Source organism: Oncorhynchus clarkii, chromosome 23 (genome assembly GCF_045791955.1).
Source record: "Oncorhynchus clarkii lewisi isolate Uvic-CL-2024 chromosome 23, UVic_Ocla_1.0, whole genome shotgun sequence".
Lineage (NCBI taxonomy): Eukaryota > Metazoa > Chordata > Actinopteri > Salmoniformes > Salmonidae > Oncorhynchus > Oncorhynchus clarkii.
This window is the reverse complement of record NC_092169.1, coordinates 33270450-33292138: the sequence shown is the minus strand read 5'-3', so window position 1 is coordinate 33292138 and position 21689 is coordinate 33270450. Positions and strand designations below refer to the sequence as shown.

The window sequence follows — 21689 nt, the reverse complement described above, 5'->3', positions numbered from 1 at the left end:
CAGGCAGCCTCTCTCTCTCTGCAAAGGGACCTTAAATGAGCAAAGGCAATGAATTGTGGACCCTATATTTAGCTCTCTGAAAGGAATAGAAATGCCACAAGTTGAGACGGGCAGTCATGTATGATATTAATAAGACGGAGGCCTCTCACTAATCCCTCTCCATCACATTGTTTTCTCTGCTCTTCTCATCTTCTCACTTCTCCTCTCCAGGGAAGGTTCTCATGCATTGTATTATGGGTATGAGCAGATCGTCTACCTTAGTGTTGGCGTACCTCACGTTGTATCACCACATCTCTCTCCATCGTGCCCTTCCGAAAGTAGTCCAGAAGAGAGTCATTTACCCTAACAGGAACTTCCTGATATTGCTGATGGACCTAGATCTGATATCTGTAGAGATGAGAAGTTCAGACATTTCTAGAATTGTTTTGGTGCGCAGAAGGCCCAACTTGAATCTTGGGATTGCCCCTTTCACAGCACCAATAGTTCACGCTTTGTGGGTTACGCACCTTTTTTTCCCAAGCTGTATATGTCGACTCAATCAGAAATTACCTTTCAATTTCAAGTAAGCTACAATGCGGATCTACAGCTGATCGGATTGAATCACAGCCTAAGTAATAAGCCTTGTCCAAGACAAAATAGTGCTGAGCTGGACTATGTTAAGAACTATCATCAGTCAATTAATACCAACACGAAACAACAACCAGATGGTAGGCAACATCCACCATGCTGAGCCTCAACTCGGGAGCCCCTCATGGGTACGTGCTTAGTCCCCTCCAGTAGTCCCTGTTCACCCACGACTGCGTGGCCGCACATTACTCCACCACCATCATTAAGTTTGCAGATGACACAACGGTGGTAGGCCTGATCACCGATAACGATGAGACAGCCTACAGGGAGGAGGTCAGAGACCTGACAGTGGGGTGCCAGGACAACAACTTCTCCCTCAACGTCAGCTAGATAAAGGAGCTGATCGTGGACTACAGGAAATAGAGGGCCGAGCATGCCCCCATCCACATCGACAGGACTATTGTGTATCAGGTCGAGAGCTTCAACTTCTTCTGTGTCTACATCACTAAGGAACTATTATGGTCCACACATCAAGACAGTCCTGAAGAGGGCACAACAATGGCTCTTCCCCTTAAGGAGGCTGAAAATATTTGCCGTGAGCCCTCAGATCCTCAAAAAATTACACAGCTGCACCATTGAGAGCATCTTGACTGACTGCATCATCGCTTGGCATGGCCACTGCTAGGCATCCAACTGCAAGGCGCTACAGAGGGTAGTGCGTATGTCCCAGTACATCACTGGGGCCAAGCTCCCTGCCATCCAGGACCTCTATACCAGGCGGTGTCAGTGGAAGACCCTACAAATTGTCAAAGACTCCAGCCACCCAAGTCATAGACCGTTCTCTTTGCTACCGCACGGCAAGTGGTACCGATGCAAGTCCTGAACAAACAGGACCGTGAACAGCTTCTACCCCCAAGCTATAAGACTGCTAAATACTTAGTTAAAAAGTTATCCAATAGCTACCCGGAATATCTGCATTGACCCTTTTTGCACTAACTCTTTTTATCTCATAAAATACACTGCTGCTACTGTTTTATCTATACGAGTCACTTTATCTATGCCGAGTCACTTTATCCCTACCTATTAGTGCATACAGTATCTATGTCAATTACCTCGTACCCCTGCACATCGACTCGGGAACTGGTACCCCCCGTATATAGCCAAGTTATTGTTACTCATTGTGTATTTATTCCTTGTGTTATTATTTTTCTACTATTTCTTGTTTTTTTTTCTCTCTGCATTGTTGGGAAGGCCTGTCAGTAAGCATTTCACTATTAGTCTACACCTGTTGTTTAAGAAGCATGTGACAAATACATCTGGAAAAATAATAATAATAATTGAAAATGGACCAAATGTAAAAAAAAAAATGCAGGAGAGTGAATAATTTCAGAATTTTTTATAATAGTTTTTTTCCCAAGGAATTTACATTTTTATCAGTATGAAAGGAAGAAGCTTAAAAGAGAAAGTTGATATTTACATCAAGTGAAAATAAATGTAAATTAACTTTCTTATGGATAAACTACCTTAAAACAAACATACATCTACATAACTGTATGTTGAATAAAATATGCTGCAATATTATGTTTTAGATTCATTTTATTATTGACTGACATAATAAGAAGTTCTATAGATGTTCTGAAAGAATACTTTTTTCGGGTTTCAAGATTATTTGCCATGAGTAACACATTTTCTGCATTGTGTCAAAATGAATGAGGTAATCTCATACCTTCTGCACACAATGTAAAGGAATGTCATTTTCCATTAACAGAAACATAGAAAGCAAGAGCAGTACTTCATAAAGTTATTTTCTTGCTGCCGACAAAACCAAACAGTGTGTCCTCTAACGCTGTCCATACCTAGTGGTAGCTCACATAACTTTTGGGGTATGCAGAAGATGATGCCAGAATTATTTTGAGCTGAGATCATTCAGATATTTAAATAGAAAGAAAAAGTTGCATGGTAGATGACACTACTAGTACCTACAGACAGTTGTGCCGCTAGCCTACATGTACAAGAGCTCCTATTTAATAAGATTTCCTGACAAGAAACACTACAAGGCAAGTGTGTCTATTATTTCATCTGTCTAATATACATTTTATGAGCTGTCTGTTGTTTAGTAATCTCTTCACAACATCAATTTGGATATAAAGTCACGTCCAAAAGTATTGGCACCCTTGATAATGATGAGGAAAAAAGACTAAATTCATCATACAAATGCTGAGCTACTTTGCATACTCCACATTTGTTTTACCTTATATTCTTTTATACTAATACAATTGCGCAGAGAGAGACTTTGTTGATCAAATAATCATTTTTCTCTCAAAAATGTATGTAAAAAAATTATTGGCACCCCTGTTTTCAATATGTTGTGCACCCTCCTCTTGCTAGGACAATGACACAGCCTTTTTCTATAATGTTTTATGATATTGGACAACACATTGGGAGGGATCTTAGACCATTTCTCCGTGCAGAATATTTTCAGATACTTTATATCCCATGGTCTGTGCTTGTGGACTGCCCGCTTCAATACCAGCCACAGGTTTTCAATGGGGTTCAAGTCCAATGACTGAGACAGCCATTGCAAAATGTTGATTATGTGGTTAACTATTTCTTTGTGGATTTCGGTGTGCTTGGGGTCAATGTCTTGCTGGAAGATCCACTTCTGACCAAGTATCCACCTCCTGGCAGAGGCAACCAGGTTTTGGCTAAAATGTCCTTGTACTGGGTAAGGTTAATGATGCCGTTCATCTTAACAAGGGTCCCAGGACCAGTGGAAGCAAAACAGCCCCATAACATCAAAGATCCACCACCATATTTTACAGTAGGTATGAGGTTATTGTCTGCATATGCATCCTTCTTTCGCTGGTGTGCATGACCAAAGACCTCTATTTTCGGCTCATCTGACCATACCACCCCGTTCCAGTACAACTGCCAATGCCATTTAGCAAACTCCAGGCATTTACATGTGTTGGTTACTCTCAATAAAGGCTTTTTTTATGGCAACCCTTCCAAATAGCCTATTGGCATGGAGGTGACGTTTACTTGTAGATTAAGAGACTTGGTGACCCCAAAATGCAACTAAGTTTTGTAATTCTCCAACTGTGGACCTTGGACATTTCTTTGCCTCCCAAATCATCTTCCTCACTGAGTGGGGACAAGATACAAATGCACCCTCTACCAGGAACGCTTACCACTGTTCAAGTGGTTATTGCCCTAAAAGTGGTTAGTGGTATATTTCTGGGGGTTTTTCTCAATTTTTATGTACCCATTGCCAGATTTATGATAGTCAACAACCATATGTCTCTTTTCATTTGTGAGTTCTTTGCCTTTCCATATGGTGATGGATGACAAATGTATTTTACACACGTGTTACCTTATTTTTTTATACCACAGTAGAAGGCCACAATACAGTTCCTTAAACTGAGATTAATTTAAAAGAGTGGAATGTTAATGCATATTTAATTTTGTTTGATTACAGCCCTTAGCCATGGTATATTGGCCATACACCACACCTCCTCGGGCCTTATTGCTTAAATATACCATGGCTAAGGCACGACAGTCCCTGAATACAACCCTTAGCCATGGTATATTGGCCATACACCACACCTCCTCGGGCCTTATTGCTTAAATATACCACGGCTAAGGCACGACAGTCCCTGGATACAACCCTTAGCCATGGTATATTGGCCATACACCAGACCTCCTCGGGCCTTACTGCTTAAATATAATATATAATTATAATCAGAAAAAAACTTATGTACTGGACGTCATTGCATGGTTAATTCCTCAATCCTCTTATTATTCTTTTTTAAATATCTAGAGCAAACCCCAGAAGCAAAAGAGGAACTGTAATTCATGAACCCTGCAAGAGGAGGGAGACTAGAGGTAAGTAGAGGTAAAAACACATTTTGATTTACCCTCTGTGTTAAACATGGTCACTTTCCCACACATACAGCATTTTTAATTATACAAAAGTGAAGCAGAGAGGAGCAGGAAGAACAGGTTAGCCTGAGGCTATAGAAGCAGAGCTACAGCTCAACATGGACATAAGGGAAATCAGCTTTGCGCCCCTGACTTGGGGGGGATTTTTATTTTATTAGGATTTCTTTAAGTCCTCATTAGGACTACTCTTCCAAGAGTCCTTAAACATTACAATACAATTTATAATACACTATTTTATGTGGAAATGTGATTGTAACAAATAACATACATAATACACTGACATATTGACCAGATAAATACTATTGACAGTCTTCTAACATAGTCATGCACAACCTTCCAATTTATCATATTTAAGTGGTTTTAAAGTATTGTTTGAATTTAGATTATATTTCTGGTTTGCTCAGACAAATTATTCAATTTATTTATTGCTCTGAATCTAAATGTTATTTCAACTATTTCTCTTTCCTGCCGGGATAAGACAGATTGACAATATTATCCTGGTATTTACTGAAAGTCTGATATCAACTGAATAATGTTGTAATTGAAGTTTAGCCATTTTAAAATGGTGTACATTGTGAAATAAAAATACATTTTCTTAAATTATCTTGTTGATTGATGACCACCCAAGAGCACCTTAAAACAATCCTTGTTGCTTTGTCCTGTGCAATCTGCAGCCTCCTAATCTCATTTACTGATGAATTTCCCCAGACCACAGAACAGTAGTTCACCTGACTCCCAATTAATGCTTGGGTTCTTTGCTTAAGAATCTTTCCTGGTAAGTATTTAGCTGTCCTTCTGATGAGGTGTTTATTATTTTATTACATAGATTAGTTCTTTTTTTTAGACAACCACGATGAACAGTTGTCTAGCTGCACCCCTAGTAGTTTAGTTTCTGCCACTTCCTCAATTTGTACTCCCCCATGCTTAATCACATACCGTGTTGTTGGCCTTTTCCTTATGGAACAGACCAACATAACTTTGGTTCTCTTAGCATTCAAAACAAGTTGGTTCCAGCAAACCCACTCCCTGATATTTCCCAGATCTACTTGTAGAGCTGGCTGTACCTGTTGAACAGATTGTATTGCTGTATAAATTGCAGTATCATCTGCAAATATAGTACTTTGAGATTCAGATAAGGCATAAGGAAGGTTGTTGATATATAAACTTATCAAAAAAAGAAACATCCTCTCACTGTCAACTGCATTTATTTTCAGCAAACTTAACATGTGTAAATATTTGTATGAACATAAAATTCATAAACATAAACTGAACAAGTTCCACAGACATGTGACTAACAGAAATTGAATAATGTGTCCCTGAACAAAGGGGGGGTCAAAATCAAAAGTAACAGTCAGTATCTGGTGTGGCCACCAGCTGCATTAAGTATTGCAGTGCATCTCCTCCTCATGGGCTACACCAGATGTGCCTGTTCTTGCTGTGAGATGTCACCCCACACTTTCACCAAGGCACCTGCAAATTCCCGGACATTTCTGGGGGGAAATGGCACTAACCCTCACCCTCCGATCCAACACGTCCCAGACGTGCTTAATGGGATTGAGATCCGGGCTCTTCGCTGTCCATGGCAGAACACTGACATTCCTGTCTTGCAGGAAATCACGCACAGAACGAGCAGTATGGCTGGTGGCATTGTCATGCTGGAGGGTCATGTCAGGATGAGCCTGCAGGAAGGGTACCACGGGGGGGGGGGGGGGGGGGGGGGTGTCTTCCCTGTAACGCACAGCGTTGAGATTGCCTGCAATGACAACAAGCTCAGTCCGATGATGCTGCGACATACCGCCCCAGACCATGACGAACCCCCCGCCTCCAAATCGATCCCACTCCAGAGTACAGGCCTCAGTGTAACGCTCATTCCTTCGACGATAAACGTGAGTCCGACCATCACCCCTGGTGAGACAAAACCGCGACTCATCAGTGAAGAGCACTTTTTGCCAATCCTGTCTGGTCCAGCGATGGTAGGTTTGTGCCCATAGGTGATGTTGTTGCCGGGGATGTCTGGTGAGGACCTTCCTTACAACATGACTACAAGCCGGCAGTCCAGCCTCTCTCAGCCTATTGTGGACAATCTGAGGACTGATGGAGTGATTGTGCATTCCTGGTGTAACTCGGGCAGTTGTTGTTGCCATCCAGTACCTGTCCCGCAGGTGTGATGCTTGGATGTACCGATCCTGTGCAGGTGTTGTTACACGTAGTCTGCCACTGTGAGGACGATCAGCTGTCCGTCCTGTCTCCCTGTAGCTCTGTCTTATGCGTCTCAAAGTACAGACATTGACATTTTTTGTCCTGGCCACAACTACAGTCCTCATGCCTCCTTGAAGCATGCCTAAAGCACGTTCACACAGACGAACAGGGACCCTGGGCATCTTTCTTTTGGTGTTTTTCAAAGCCAGTAGAAAGGCCTCTTTCTCTTTAGTGTCCTACGTTTTCATAACTGTGACCTTAATTGCCTGCCATCTGTAAGCTGTTATTCTTAACGACCGTTCCACAGGTGCATGTTCATTCATTGTTTATGGTTCATTGAACAAGCATAGGAAACATTGTTTAAACCCTTTACAATGAAGATCTGTGAAGTTTTTGGGATTTTTATGAATACTCTTTGAAAGACAGGGTCCTGAAAAAGAGACGTTTCTTTTTTACTGAGCTTATATTACGGAAGGATGTGGGCTAAGGCAGCTGCCCTGCAGTATTCGACTGTCTAAAGCAGTGTTTCCCAACCCTGGTCCTCCAGTACCCCCAACTGTGCACATTTTTGTTGTAGCCCTGGACAAACACCTCATTGAGGGCTTAGTGATTAGTTGTCAAGTTTAACCAGGTGTGCTTGTCTAGGGTTACAATAAAAAGGTGTACTGTTGGGAGTACCCGAGGACCAGAGTTGGGAAACACTGGTCTAGACCTTACCGTGAAATGCTTACTTACAAGCCCTTATTAACCAACAATGCAGTTCAGAAAATAGAAAATATTTATGAAATAAACAATAGTAAATAATAAAAAGTAGCAGAAACTAACAATAAGGAGGCTATATACAGGGGGTACTGGTACGGAGTCAATGTGTGGAGGTACAGGTTAGTAGAGGTCATTTGTAAATGTAGGTAGGGGTAAAGTGACTATGCATAGATAATAAACAGTGAGTAGCAACAGTGTACAAACAAAGGGGTGGGAGGTGTCAATGTAAATAGTCCGGGTGGCCATTTGACAAATTATTCAGCAGTCTTATGGCTTGGGGATAGAAGCTGTTATGGAACCTTTTGGACCTAGACTTAGACGCTCCGGTACAGCTTGCCGTGAGGTAGCAGAAAGAACAGTCTGACAATTTTTGGGGACTTCCTAATACACTGCCTAATACACCGCCTAAGCTAGATGCCCTCAATCTCACACAAATCATCAAGGAACCCACCAGGTACAACCCTAAATCTGTAAACAAGGGCACCCTCATAGACATCATCCTGACCAACTGGCCCTCCAAATACACCTCCGCTGTCTTCAACCAGGATCTCAGTGATCACTGCCTCATTGCCTGTATCCGCTACGGAGCCGCAGTCAAACGACCACCCCTCATCACTGTCAAACGCTCCCTAAAACACTTCTGTGAGCAGGCCTTTCTAATCGACCTGGCCCGGGTATCCTGGAAGGACATTGACCTCATCCCGTCAGTTGAGGATGCCTGGTCATTCTTTAAAAGTAACTTCCTCACCATTTTAGATAAGCACGCTCCGTTCAAAAAATGCAGAACTAAGAACATATATAGCCCTTGGTTCACTCCAGACCTGACTGCCCTCGACCAGCACAAAAACATCCTGTGGCGGTCTGCAATAGCATCGAATAGTCCCCGCGATATGCAACTGTTCAGGGAAGTCAGGAACCAATACACGCAGTCAGTCAGGAAAGCTAAGGCCAGCTTCTTCAGGCAGAAATTTGCATCCTGTAGCTCCAACTTCAAAAAGTTCTGGGACACTGAAGTCCATGGAGAACAAGAGCACCTCCTCCCAGCTGCCCACTGCACTGAGGCTAGGTAACATGGTCACCACCGATAAATCCATGATTATCGAAAACTTCAACAAGCATTTCTCAACGGCTGGCCATGCCTTCCGCCTGGCTACTCCAACCTCGGCCAACAGCTCCGCAGCTACTCGCCCAAGCCTCTCCAGGTTCTCCTTTACCCAAATCCAGATAGCAGATGTTCTGAAAGAGCTGCAAAACCTGGACCCGTACAAATCAGCTGGGCTTGACAATCTGGAACCTCCATTTCTGAAACTATCTGCCGCCATTGTCGCAACCCCTATCACCAGCCTGTTCAACCTCTCTTTCATATCGTCTGAGATCCCCAAGGATTGGAAAGCTGCCGCAGTCATCCCCCTCTTCAAAGGGGGAGACACCCTGGACCCAAAATGTTACAGACCTATATCCATCCTGCCCTGCCTATCTAAGGTCTTCGAAAGCCAAGTCAACAAACAGGTCACTGACCATCTCGAATCCCACCGTACCTTCTCCGCTGTGCAATCTGGTTTCCGAGCCGGTCACGGGTGCACCTCAGCCACGCTCAAGGTACTAAACGATATCATAACCGCCATCGATAAAAGACAGTACTGTGCAGCCGTCTTCATCGACCTTGCCAAGGCTTTCGACTCTGTCAATCACCATATTCTTATCGGCAGACTCAGTAGCCTCGGTTTTTCTGATGACTGCCTTGCCTGGTTCACCAACTACTTTGCAGACAGAGTTCAGTGTGTCAAATCGGAGGGCATGCTGTCCGGTCCTCTGGCAGTCTCTATGGGGGTGCCACAGGGTTCAATTCTCGGGCCGACTCTTTTCTCTGTATATATCAATGATGTTGCTCTTGCTGCGGGCGATTCCCTGATCCACCTCTACGCAGACGACACCATTCTATATACTTCCGGCCCGTCCTTGGACACTGTTCTATCTAACCTCCAAACGAGCTTCAATGCCATACAACACTCCTTCCGTGGCCTCCAACTGCTCTTAAACGCTAGTAAAACCAAATGCATGCTTTTCAACCATTCGCTACCTGCACCCGCACGCCTGACTAGCATCACCACCCTGGATGGTTCCGACCTTGAATATGTGGACATCTATAAGTACCTAGGTGTCTGGCTAGACTGTAAACTCTCCTTCCAGACTCATATCAAACATCTCCAATCGAAAATAAAATCTAGAGTCGGCTTTCTATTCCGCAACAAAGCCTCCTTCACTCACGCCGCCAAACTTACCCTAGTAAAACTGACTATCCTACCGATCCTCGACTTCGGCGATGTCATCTACAAAATTGCTTACAGCACTCTACTCAGCAAACTGGATGCAGTTTATCACAGTGCCATCCGTTTTGTCACTAAAGCACCTTATACCACCCACCACTGCGACCTGTATGCTCTAGTCGGATGGCCCTCGCTACATATTCGTCGCCAGACCCACTGGCTCCAGGTCATCTACAAGTCCATGCTAGGTAAAGCTCCGCCTTATCTCAGTTCACTGGTCACGATGGCAACACCCACCCGTAGCACGCGCTCCAGCAGGTGTATCTCACTGATCATCCCTAAAGCCAACACCTCATTTGGCCGCCTTTCGTTCCAGTTCTCTGCTGCCTGTGACTGGAACGAATTGCAAAAATCGCTGAAGTTGGAGACTTTTATCTCCCTCACCAACTTCAAACATCTGCTATCTGAGCAGCTAACCAATCGCTGCAGCTGTACATAGTCTATCGGTAAATAGCCCACCCATTTTTACCTACCTCATCCCCATACTGTTTTTATTTATTTACTTTTCTGCTCTTTTGCACACCAATATCTCTACCTGTACATGACCATCTGATCATTTATCACTCCAGTGTTAATCTGCAAAATTGTAATTATTCGCCTACCTCCTCATGCATTTTGCACACAATGTATATAGACTCTCTTTTTTTCTACTGTGTTATTGACTTGTTAATTGTTTACTCCATGTGTAACTCTGTGTTGTCTGTTCACACTGCTATGCTTTATCTTGGCCAGGTCGCAGTTGCAAATGACAATTTGTTATCAACTAGCCTACCTGGTTAAATAAAGGTGAAAAAAAATACAAAAATAGAAGTTCCTGGATGGCAGGAAGCTTGGCCCCAGTGATGTACTGGGATGTACGCACTACCCTCTGTAGCGCCTTACGGTTGGATTCCGAGCAGTTGCCATACCAGGTGGTGAGGCAACCGGTCAGGATGTTCTCGATGGTGTATTTGTATAACTTTTTGACAATCTGGGGACCCATGCCAAATCTTTTCAGTCTCCTGAGGGGGAAAAGGGGTTGTCGTGCCCTCTTCATAACATTCTTGTGTGTCTCGACCTGCTCCCCTTCAGCCCCATCCATGTGAATGGGGGCGTGTTCAGCCTACCTTTTCCTGTAGTCCACGATCATCTTCTTTGTCTTGCTCACGTGGAGGGAGAGGTTGTTGTCCTGGCCCCACACTGCCAGGTCTCATCGTTGTTGGTAATCAGGCCTACCATCGTTGTGTCGTCAGCAAACTTGATGGTGTTGAGTCGTGATTGGCCACGCAGTCGTGGGTGAACAGGAAGTACAGGAGGGGACTAAGCACACACCCCTTAGGGGTCCCGTTTTGAGGAGCAGTGTGGCAGATGTGTTGTCATTATGACAGTGTTATTTAAAATATGCTGAAAAAAAACATGACAGTAAAATAATTCATTACAACAAATATTTAAGAAACGAACAAAGACACTTCTTGGCATTGTATTAATGTAGTTGTGTTATTGTATTGTATCGTATTGAAATCACTGATAAAAATGTAAATGTGTGACTCCAAAAGCAGACTGAGTGGGAGTTCTACCAGCAACAGGAGTTTCAGACCACCACCATCACCACCCAGACAGCCAGACATGCTCCAGGGCATGGACAGCATCAGCAGTTGTTTGGGGGGTTCGGAGGGGGCAGAGAGCAGGTACGAGACTCCCCCAGCCTCAGAGCTCCAGAGGCTGATGTGGACCAAACCAGGGACCAGTGACCATATGGATGAGGTCCAGCCCAGGATCTACATAGGAGACATGTAAGACAACTCATCCTCAAAATAATAGGCTACACTGTAAGTGCCACGTAGTAGATGCTTGAGTTGATACATGTTTTTGTAAGTATACACTACCGTTCAAACGTTTGGGGTCACTTAGAAATGTCCTTCTTTTTGAAAGAAAAGCACATTTTTTGTCCATTAAAATAACATCAAATTGATCAGAAATACAGTGTAGACATTGTTAATGTTGTAAATGACTATTGTAGCTGGAAACGGCAGATTTTTTATGAAATAGAAAGAGTTTTCTAATGATCAATTAGCCTTTCAAAATTATAAAACCTGGATTAGCTAACACAACATGCCATTGGAACCCAGGAGTGATGGTTGTTGATAATGGGCCTCTGTGGGCCTATGTACAGTTGAAGTCAGACATTTACATACACCTTAGCCAAACACATTTAAACTCAGTTTTTCACAATTTCTGACATTTAATCCAAGTAAAAATTCCCTGTTTTAAGTCAGTTAGGATCACCACTTTATTTTAAGAATGTGAAATGTCAGAATAATAGTAGAGATAATTATTTCAGCTTTTATTTATTTAATCACATTCCCAGTGGGTCAGAATGCTACCAAATACTAATTGAGTGTATTGCCTTTAAATTGTTTAACTTGGGTCAAACGTTTCAGGTAGCCTTCCACAAGCTTCCCACAATAAGTTGGGTGAATTTTGGCCCATTCCTCCTGACAGAGCTGCTGTAACTGGCTCAGGTTTGTATGCTTCCTTGCTCGCAGATGCCTTTTCAGTTCTGCTCACACATTTTCTATAGGAGTAAGGTCAAGGCTTTGTGATAGCCACTCCAATACCTTGACTTTGTTATCCTTAAGCCATTTTCCCACAACTTTGTAAGTATTATCCATTTGGGAGACCCATTTGCGAACAAGCTTTAACTTTCTGACTGATGTCTTGAGATGTTGCTTCAATATATCCACATAATTTTAATACCTCATGATGACATCTATTTTGTGAAGTGCACCAGTCCCTCTTGCAGCAAAGCACCCCCACAACATGATGCTGCCACCCCCGTGCTTCACAGTTGGGATGGTGTTCTTCGGCTTGCAAGCCTCCCCCTTTTTCCTCCAAACATAACGATGGTCATTATGGTCACTTAGAAATAACATTTCTAAGTGATCCCAAACTTTTGAATGGTAGTGTATGTGATATTTTTTCATCACTTATAGACTGAAGCCTTAGACCTTATTAACAATGTATGCAGTTTTGACAAGCCCACACTGTAAAACATTATGTCAAATGCACAGTAACTTACTGGCATCAATTGGCCAGTAAGTTACCATAATTTATTTTACAGTACAAATACGGTTATCCACTTTACAATAACAAAAATGTCACTGTGATCTAATTTACAGTACCAAGTAAGTTACTGTAATCTAATTTACAGTATATTACTGGAATTACCCAGTGACATATTACCCAGTGTTTTTTTAAAACATTTAGGACAGTAGTGGGCACCACCTGTCCTTAGCAACTTACTGTCAGTGCATTCAGCCAAGGTTCATAAATGAAACACATATCAGTCATAGCAAGTACAACTTTTCTGTAACTGTTGTTGTTGTAGTTAAGGATACATTGGTCTTAAACATTTATGTAATTACAAGATATGTTATGATACAGTGTATCTCAATCTCTGGATAGTGCCAACACAGTATTGAGATATTCACAGTAACTTGATGTCAGCTTCCTGTAAATTACTATAATGTCAAAGCAATGAAAGACAGTACAATACTGTAAAAGTGACTATTACACTAAGAATGTCAGCCCAGAGGAAGCCCAAAAAATTGTCATAGACTGTTACCGCACAGCAAGTGGTACCAGAGCACCAAGTCTAGGACCAAAAGGCTCCTTAACAGCTTCCACCCCAAAGCCATAAGACTGCTGAACAATTAATCAAATGGCCACTGGACTATTACATTGACACCCCCCTCCATTTGTTTTGTACACTGCTGCTACTCACTGTTTATTATCTATGCATAGTCACTTCAACCCTACCATTCATGTACAAATTACCTTGACTAACCTGTACCCCCGCACATTGACTCGGTACCGGTACCCCCTGTATATAGCCTCATTATTGTTATTTTACAGTGTTACTTTTTCTATTTTTTTACTTTTGTTTATTTGGTAAACATATTCTTTACTCTTTCTTGAATTGCACGGTTGGTTATGGGCTTGTAAGTAAGCATTTCACGGTAAGGTCCAATACCTGTTGTATTCGGCACATGTGACAAATAAAGTTTGATTTGATTTTACTTTAATTACAAGGGATTGGAGAAAGCAGGTTGGATACCAGGCATTTGAATACTAGGTGTTTTATATGACTTGCACTTCTAGAGGCCTAAAATGGACATGGTTAAATATTCAAAATATTAACATTTTAAGACCCGCTACCATTCTGATCTGTCCCCTATATACATTTGATTGTTAGGGAACTACTACACATATCATAAATTGGCACAGATCTTTCACTAACGGATGCAACAAATATAGCCGCTGACAAGGCAAGCCTTAAAATATGTTAATGAGCCAACGATTCTTTCCCCTCCCACAATATTTTTTCCACAATTTACAATATGCTGCATTACATATACAGCGAAACAGCAATACAGTACTCTATTGTTGAATTGTATTGAAATCCAAATCAGAAATTGCTAATAGTGAATATGTAATTATATATTACAGCATACCATCTGATATTTGGTGTTTTATATCACTTGTACTTTATGCCTCAACAAAGGCTTCTAAACTGACAGTGACTACATGGCATAACAGATTAAAAGGACATGGTAGCCAGTCAACCATTAGAGGTTTGAGACTATTTGCCATTTTGAATTACAGTATATTACTCACAGCAATTGGCCAGTAAGTTACTGGAGATTTTCAGGACAAGGTTTGTAGAATTCCTAAAATACAGTATGTTACTGTATTATGTAGGGGTACAGCATGCACAATCACGGGTGCAACAAATCTAGCCTTTTACAAGGCACGACTTAAAGTATGTTAGAGCCAAAGACTCTTTCCCCGCCACAACATCCAACCATATTCAATTATGTATTTTACTGTAGATTCTACAGTGTTTTACTGTTGAAATGACAGAAGTCTTACAGTGCAGAAGTGACATATGTCACAAGGTCGTGGATTCAATTCCTGCAAGAAACTGATTAAAGTGTCTGCTAAGATGTGATTCGAGGTGACATGGTTACAACCAGAGATTAAAATACCCTGGTAAGACTTTACTTATGACTCTTTATGTCAAGCATACACAGGCTAAATGAACACTATGTATCACCACTAAAATGGCACCGGAAGAAATGGCAGCAGTTTTACGGGCGCCCAACCAATTGTGCTATTATGTGGGGGGTTTTGCGTTATTTGTAACTTATTTTGTACATAATGTTTCTACAACAGTATAATACAGCAAAAATGAGCTTCTGGATATCAGGACAGCGATCACTCACCTCAGATAAGACTAAGATTTTTTCCACAAAGACGACGCACAAGACATTCTCCAAACACCCCACAGGGCCGACATCCCCGCTATTTGCAAGAGGAAGCGACGCAGGTATAGAGAACAAAGAGCCGGATGCCGGGTCAGGACCAGGAGAAGGCGACTGGGAAAGCTGCCATTACCATCAATACTACTCGCCAATGTGCAATCACTGGACAATAAATTAGACGAGGTACGATCACGAATATCCTACCAACGGGACATCAAAAACTGCAATATCCTATGTTTCACAGAATCGTGGCTGAATGACGACATGGATATTCAGCTAGCGGGATATACGCTGCACCTGCAAGATAGAACAGCACACTCTGGTAAGACGAGGGGGGGGAGTGGTCTGTGCATATTTGTAAACAACAGCTGGTGCACGAAATCTAAGGAAGTCTCTAGATTTTTCTCGCCTCAAGTAGAGTACATTGTGATTATTTGCAGGCCACACTACGTGCCTAGAGAGTTGTCAGCTATACTTTTTGTGGCTGTTTATTTACCACCACAAACAGATGCTGGCACTAAGACCACACTCAGTCAGCTGTATAAGGAAATAAGCTAACAGGAAACCACTCTCCTAGAGGTGGCGCTCCTAGTGGCTGGAGACTTTAATGCAGGTAAACTTAAAATCAGTTCTACCTAATTTCTATCAACATGTTAAATGTGCAACCAGAGGGAAAAAAATTCTAGATCACCTGTACTCCACACACAGAAACGCGTACAAAGCTCTCCCTCGCCCTCCATTTGGTAAATCCAACCACAACTATATCCTCCTGACTCCTGCTTACAAGCAAAAATTAAAGCAGGAAGCACCAGTGACTCGGTCTATAAAAAAGTGGTCAGATGGAGCATATGCTGCACTTCCTTGACTGTTTTGCTATCACAGACTAGAACATGTTCTGGGATTCTTCCGATGGCATTGAGGAGTACACCGCATAAGTCACTGGCTTTATCAATAAGTGCATCGAGGACGTCATCCCCACAGTGACTGTATGTACATACCCCAACCAGAAGCCATGGATTACAGGCAACATTCGCACTGAGCTAAAGGGTAGAGCTGCCGCTTTCAAGGTGCGGGACTCTAACCCGGAAGCTTACAATAAATCCTGCTACGCCCTGTGACAAACCATCAAAACAGGCAAAAGCGTCAGTACAGGGCTAAGATTGAATCATTCTACACCGGCTCCGACACTCATCTTATGTGGCAGGGCTTGCAAACTATTAGACTACAAAGAGAAGCACAGCCGAGAGCTGCCCAGTGACATGATAAGCTAAATCACTTCTATGCTCCCTTCGAGGCAAGCAACACAGTGCATGAGAGCATCAGCTGGTCCGGACGACTGTGTGATCACGCTCTCCGTAGCAGACGTGAGTAAGCCCTTTAAACAGGTCAACATTCACAAGGCTGCGGGGCCAGACGGATTACCAGGACGTGTGCTCCGGGCATGTGCTGACCAACTGGCAGGTGTCCCTGATTGAGTCTGTAATACCAACATGTTTCAAGCAGACCACCATAGTCCCTGTGCCCAAGAAGACGAAGGCAACCTGCCTAAATGACTAGAGACCTGTAGCACTGACGTCCGTAGCCATGAAGTGCTTTGAAAGGTTTGTAATGGCTCACATCAACACCATTATCCCAGAAACCCCAGACCCACTCCAATTTGCATACCGCCCAAACAGATCCACAAATGATGCAATCTCTATTGCATGCCACACTGTCCTTTCCCACCTGGACTAAAGGAACACCTATGTGAGAATGCTATTCATTGACTACAACTCAGCGTTCAACACCATAGTGCCCTGAAAGCTAATCACTAAGCTAAGGATCCTGGGACTAAACACCTCCCTCTGCAACTGGATCCTGGACTTCCTGACAGGCCACACCCAGGTGGTGAAGGTAGGTAGCAACACATCTGCCACGCTTATCCTCCACACTGGAGCTCCACAGGGGTGCGTGCTCAGTCCCCTCCTGTACTCCCTGGTCACCCATGACTGCATGGCCAGGCATGACTCCAACATCATTAAGTTTGCAGACGGCAACGGTGGTAGGCCTGATCACCGACAATGACGAGACAGCCTATAGGGAGGTGGTCAGAGACCTGGCTGGGTGTTGCCAGAATAACAACCTATCCCTCAACGTAACCAAGACTAAGGAGATGATTGTGGACTACAGGAAAAGGAGGAGCGAGCACACCCCATATCATCGGCGGAGCTGTAGTGGAGCAGGTTGAGAGCTTCAAGTTCCTTGGTGTCCACATCACCAACAAACTAGAATGGTCCAAACACACCAAGACAGTCATGAAGAAGGCACGACAAAGCCCATTCTCCCTGGGGAAACTAAAAAGATTTGGCATGGGTCCTGAGGTCCTCAAAATGTTCTACAGCTGCAACATCAAGTGCACTGGTTGCGTCACTGCCTGGTACGGCAATTGCTCGGACTCCGACTGCAAGGCACTACAGAGGGTAGGGCGTACGGCCTAGTACATCACTGGGGCAAAGCTGCCTGCCATCCAGGACCTCTACACCAGGCGGTGTCAGAGGATGGCTCTTAAAAATTGTCAAAGACCCCAGCCACGGACTGTTCTCTCTACTACCGCATGGCAAGTGGTACCAGAGTGCCAAGTCTAGGACAAAAAGGCTTCTCAACAGTTTTTACCCTCAAGCCATAAGACTCCTGAACATGTAATCAAATGGCTACCCGGACTATTTGCATTGTGTGCCTCCCCCCAACCATTCTTTTTACGCTGCTGCTACTCTGTTTATCACAAATGCATAGTCCCTTTAACTATACATTAATGTACATACTACCTCAATTGGGCCGACCAACCAGTGCTCCCGCACATTGGCTAACCGGGCTATCTGCATTGTGTCCCACCACCTGCCAACCCCTCTTTTATGCTACTGCTACTCTCTGTTCATCATATATGCAGTCACTTTAACCATATCTACATGTACATACTACCTCAATCAGCCTGACTAACCGGTGTCTGTATGTACCTTTATAGCCTATCTTTTTACTGTTGTTTCATTTCTTTACTTACCTATTGTTCACCTAACACCTTTTTTGCACTATTGGTTAGAGCCTGTAAGTAAGCATTTCACTGTAAGGTGACCAGGGAGGTGACCTGTTGTATTAGACGCACATGACAAATACATTTTGATTTGATAACCAACCAGACATCTTTAGAACAATGATGTCTTAAGATGTCTCAAGACAGACACGCGATGGCTGGGTATTACCAATACCACTTACATGGTCTTGTGTGTTGTTAGGTATGCAGCCAAAGACAAGAGGACACTCCGGACTCATCACATCACCCACGTCTTGAACGCAGCGGATGGGAAGTTTAATGTGAACACAGGTGCCAGCTACTACAGGGACACTAAAATATCCTACCATGGAGTGGAGGCATTCGACATGCCCTCATTTGACCTCAGTACATTCTTCTACTCTGCGGCCAAATTTATCAAGACCGCCCTGAGCTCACCCACCAGTAAGCAATCAGCCAACCAGTCAATCAAATCAACCAATCAAATGTATATTACAAAGCCCCTTTTACATTATCAGTTGACCAAGTGCTTTACAGCCAGCCAACCTAATGATATTTTTTTTACCATGCAGAGGGCATCATCTCTGACTTTATATTCTGTGCATGTTTTTTGCTTTGTATCGTTTTCTCTAAAATTACCTTTGAGATTACATTGTTTGTGAATGAATTATATTCAAACATCATTAGTCTGTCAGTTCCAACAACATGCAACAATCCTACCTTCCATTCCATTAGCAGTTAAAATGCAAATCACAAAGCTGCTAAAACATAATATCAAGCTAATATCGTACCCCACAGTAATCTCCTCATAAGCCGGGGACCTTGGACAAGAATATTGACTTTAAATAGATTTTTCTGGTAATTTGTAAGCAACACTTTCATTGGACATGGAAATTACAAAATTATGTTTGTGGCCTTGTGCTTTAGCAGAGCTGCTACTTCCTGTCCTCGTTATGCAGAGTGCATCCGGTATCTGACATGAAAGTTTTAAGATGTGCGTTCCAAATGGCACCCTATAGCCTATTCCCTATGGGCCCTGGTCAGAAGTAGTGTACTATGTCGGGAATAATTTGCTATTTGGAACGCAGGTTATGCCTCCCCTCCTCGACATGCTGACTGACTGGCTGATCGGACTAGCCCTCTAGTGTGTAGCAGGGCCTACAGTAATCCCTAGCAGAAACACACAGCCTGGAAGACAGTTCAATTACCCGCTCCCATGGGCCCTAAGCCCCAAAGCATGATAAAAACCACGGATTACCGTGTGTAGAAACATTTGTTGCAACATTGTTGAAAGAAAACTTTTGGGGAGGTAGGCTATTTAGAAATTACTCCATTTTGATATTAAGCCTACAGGTCTGTAATGCTGTTTGACAAAAAAAATACACAATATGAAATAAACAACAAGTAATCTATGAGATGTTCTTCTACTAAATATGATACAGTAAATGTTGCCAGGGATTTGGGTGAGCCAAGACATCACTTTGGTAAACAAAATAGATACAGTACTGCCGTACTTACTGTATGTAAATATGTTTTACATATGATGAAATTACCCATGTACCTGTGTCCTCCTTCAACTGAATGAGAGCTAAGTGTGCAGCCTTTCTTCCCTCCCCGGCCCTGGCAGGTAATGTGTTGGTCCACTGCGCGATGGGTCTGAGTCGCTCGTCCTCTCTGGTCCTGGCCTACCTGATGATCGATAAGAACCTGACCCTGGTGGATGCCATCAAGGCTGTGGCTGCAAACAGAAACATCTGTCCCAACGCTGGATTCCTGGAGCAGCTCCGAGACCTGGACAAACAACTCCACTACCAGGCTAGACGACAATGAGAACACGTTTTTGATGAGACATAGATGGATAGTCTAATAGTGTAGGGGACAACTGTGCAGTCACTATACTCATACTGTAGATGGTTTTATTATTTTGTGTAAAGATGTGTCAGAAATAAATCCATTGCTAATGTGATCAACACATTCAACTTTTCTCATAGAAAATTGTTGTCTAACAAAAATTACAAGCCACTGGGGTCTGGATGGATGGAACCTGGATGGAATATTACTGATGATAATAGCGTACGATAATGCCACATCTTCAATTTAAGTCTACTAGAAAGTGTTTGTCCTCAGGCCTGGAGGGAAGCTAAAGTCATTCCGCTACCCAAGAATAGGAATGCCCCCTTTACTGGCTCAAATAGCCGACCAATCAGTCTGTTAACAACCCTTAGTAAACTTCTGTAAAAAAATGGTGTTTGACCAGATACAATGCCCTTTCACAATAAACAAATTCACAACATACTTTCAGCACACATATAGGAAAGAACACTCAACAAGCATGGAACTTACACAAATGACTGATGATTGGCTGAGAGAAATGTATAAAATTATTGTGGGGGTTGTCTTGTTAGACTTCAGTGCAGCTTTTAACATTATTGATCATAGTCTGCTGCTGGAAAAACCTGTGGGTTATGGCTTTACACCCCCTGCTATATTGTGGATAAAGAGTTACTTGTCTAACAGAACACAGAGGGAGTACTTTAATAAAAGCCTCTCAAACATAATCCAGGTAGAAGCAGGAATTCCCCAGGGTAACTGTTTAGGCTCCTTGCTTTTTTCAATCTTTACTAACAACAAGCCACTGGCTTTGAGTAAGTCTATGTATGCGGATGACTCAACACTATACACACACACACGTCAGCTACTGAAATGCAACTGAAATGACTACAACACTTAAAGAGCTGCAGTTAGTTTAGAAATGGGAAGCAAGTTAGTACTAAATATTTCCAAAACTAAAAGCATTGTATTTAGGACAAATCATTCACTAAACCCTAAACCTCAACTACATCTCATCATGAATAATGTGTAAATTGAGAAAGTTGAGGTAACTAAACTGCTTGGAATAACCCTGGATTTTAAACTGTCATGGTCAAAAAATACACCTTATGGAACAGCGGGGACTGTGAAGTAACACACATAGGCACAGACACATGATAACAAACTCACTATACATACACTTAAACATGGATTTTGCGTTGTAGATATGTGGTAGTGGACTATGGGCCTGAAGGCACACACTTAATATGTTGTGAATTCTGTAATGACTGTATTGTAATGTTTTTAAAATTGTATAACTGCCTTAATTTTGCCGGAGCCCAGGAAAAGTAGCTGCTGCTCTGGAAGCAACAATAAATACAAATACAAAGACTTGTGTGATACTTGTTGCTTCACAATAATGAGTACAAACCGAAATGAACAAGTGTACCTACAGAGACAATGAACAAAACCACAGAAATAAATTATAAAAGTTAATAAAACACATTCATTAGAACCAATGTTCTTCTTTCTACGACAAACCAACATTAGAAATGAGAGATTGCAATGAGCACCAAATGCTAACGACGACAGTCTGAAGAACAGGTTCTCTAATTAGCTTCAATTAGCAGAATCACATCTGGAGGGGTACGATGGTGCAGTTCTGTTCTCTCCACCACCTGCTGTTGCCCTGGCCTCCAACACGGTTTTTGTCACCAGAGAGAAACCTAGCCC

General features: G+C 42.7%; 1 protein-coding gene across 5 annotated transcripts; it reads left to right on the top strand.

Moving 5' to 3' along the window:
- Positions 1 to 2497: 2497 nt before the first annotated feature.
- On the top strand, positions 2498 to 21347 carry LOC139381464 (dual specificity phosphatase 29-like). 5 transcript variants are annotated; one of them, XM_071125019.1, is made up of 5 exons: positions 2498 to 2624; positions 4388 to 4452; positions 11333 to 11569; positions 18370 to 18590; positions 19774 to 21347. In XM_071125019.1, the coding sequence occupies exons 3-5, from the start codon at positions 11403 to 11405 to the stop codon at positions 19974 to 19976; spliced, it is 591 nt and encodes a 196-aa protein (XP_070981120.1). In that variant the 5' UTR covers positions 2498 to 2624; positions 4388 to 4452; positions 11333 to 11402; the 3' UTR covers positions 19977 to 21347. The 5 variants fall into 5 exon arrangements, with proteins under 5 accessions (XP_070981120.1, XP_070981123.1, XP_070981121.1 ...); XM_071125022.1 differs by having other exon boundaries at positions 2536 to 2624; positions 11336 to 11569; positions 19774 to 21345; XM_071125020.1 differs by having other exon boundaries at positions 2543 to 2624; positions 4388 to 4462; positions 19774 to 21345.
- Positions 21348 to 21689: the final 342 nt, after the last annotated feature.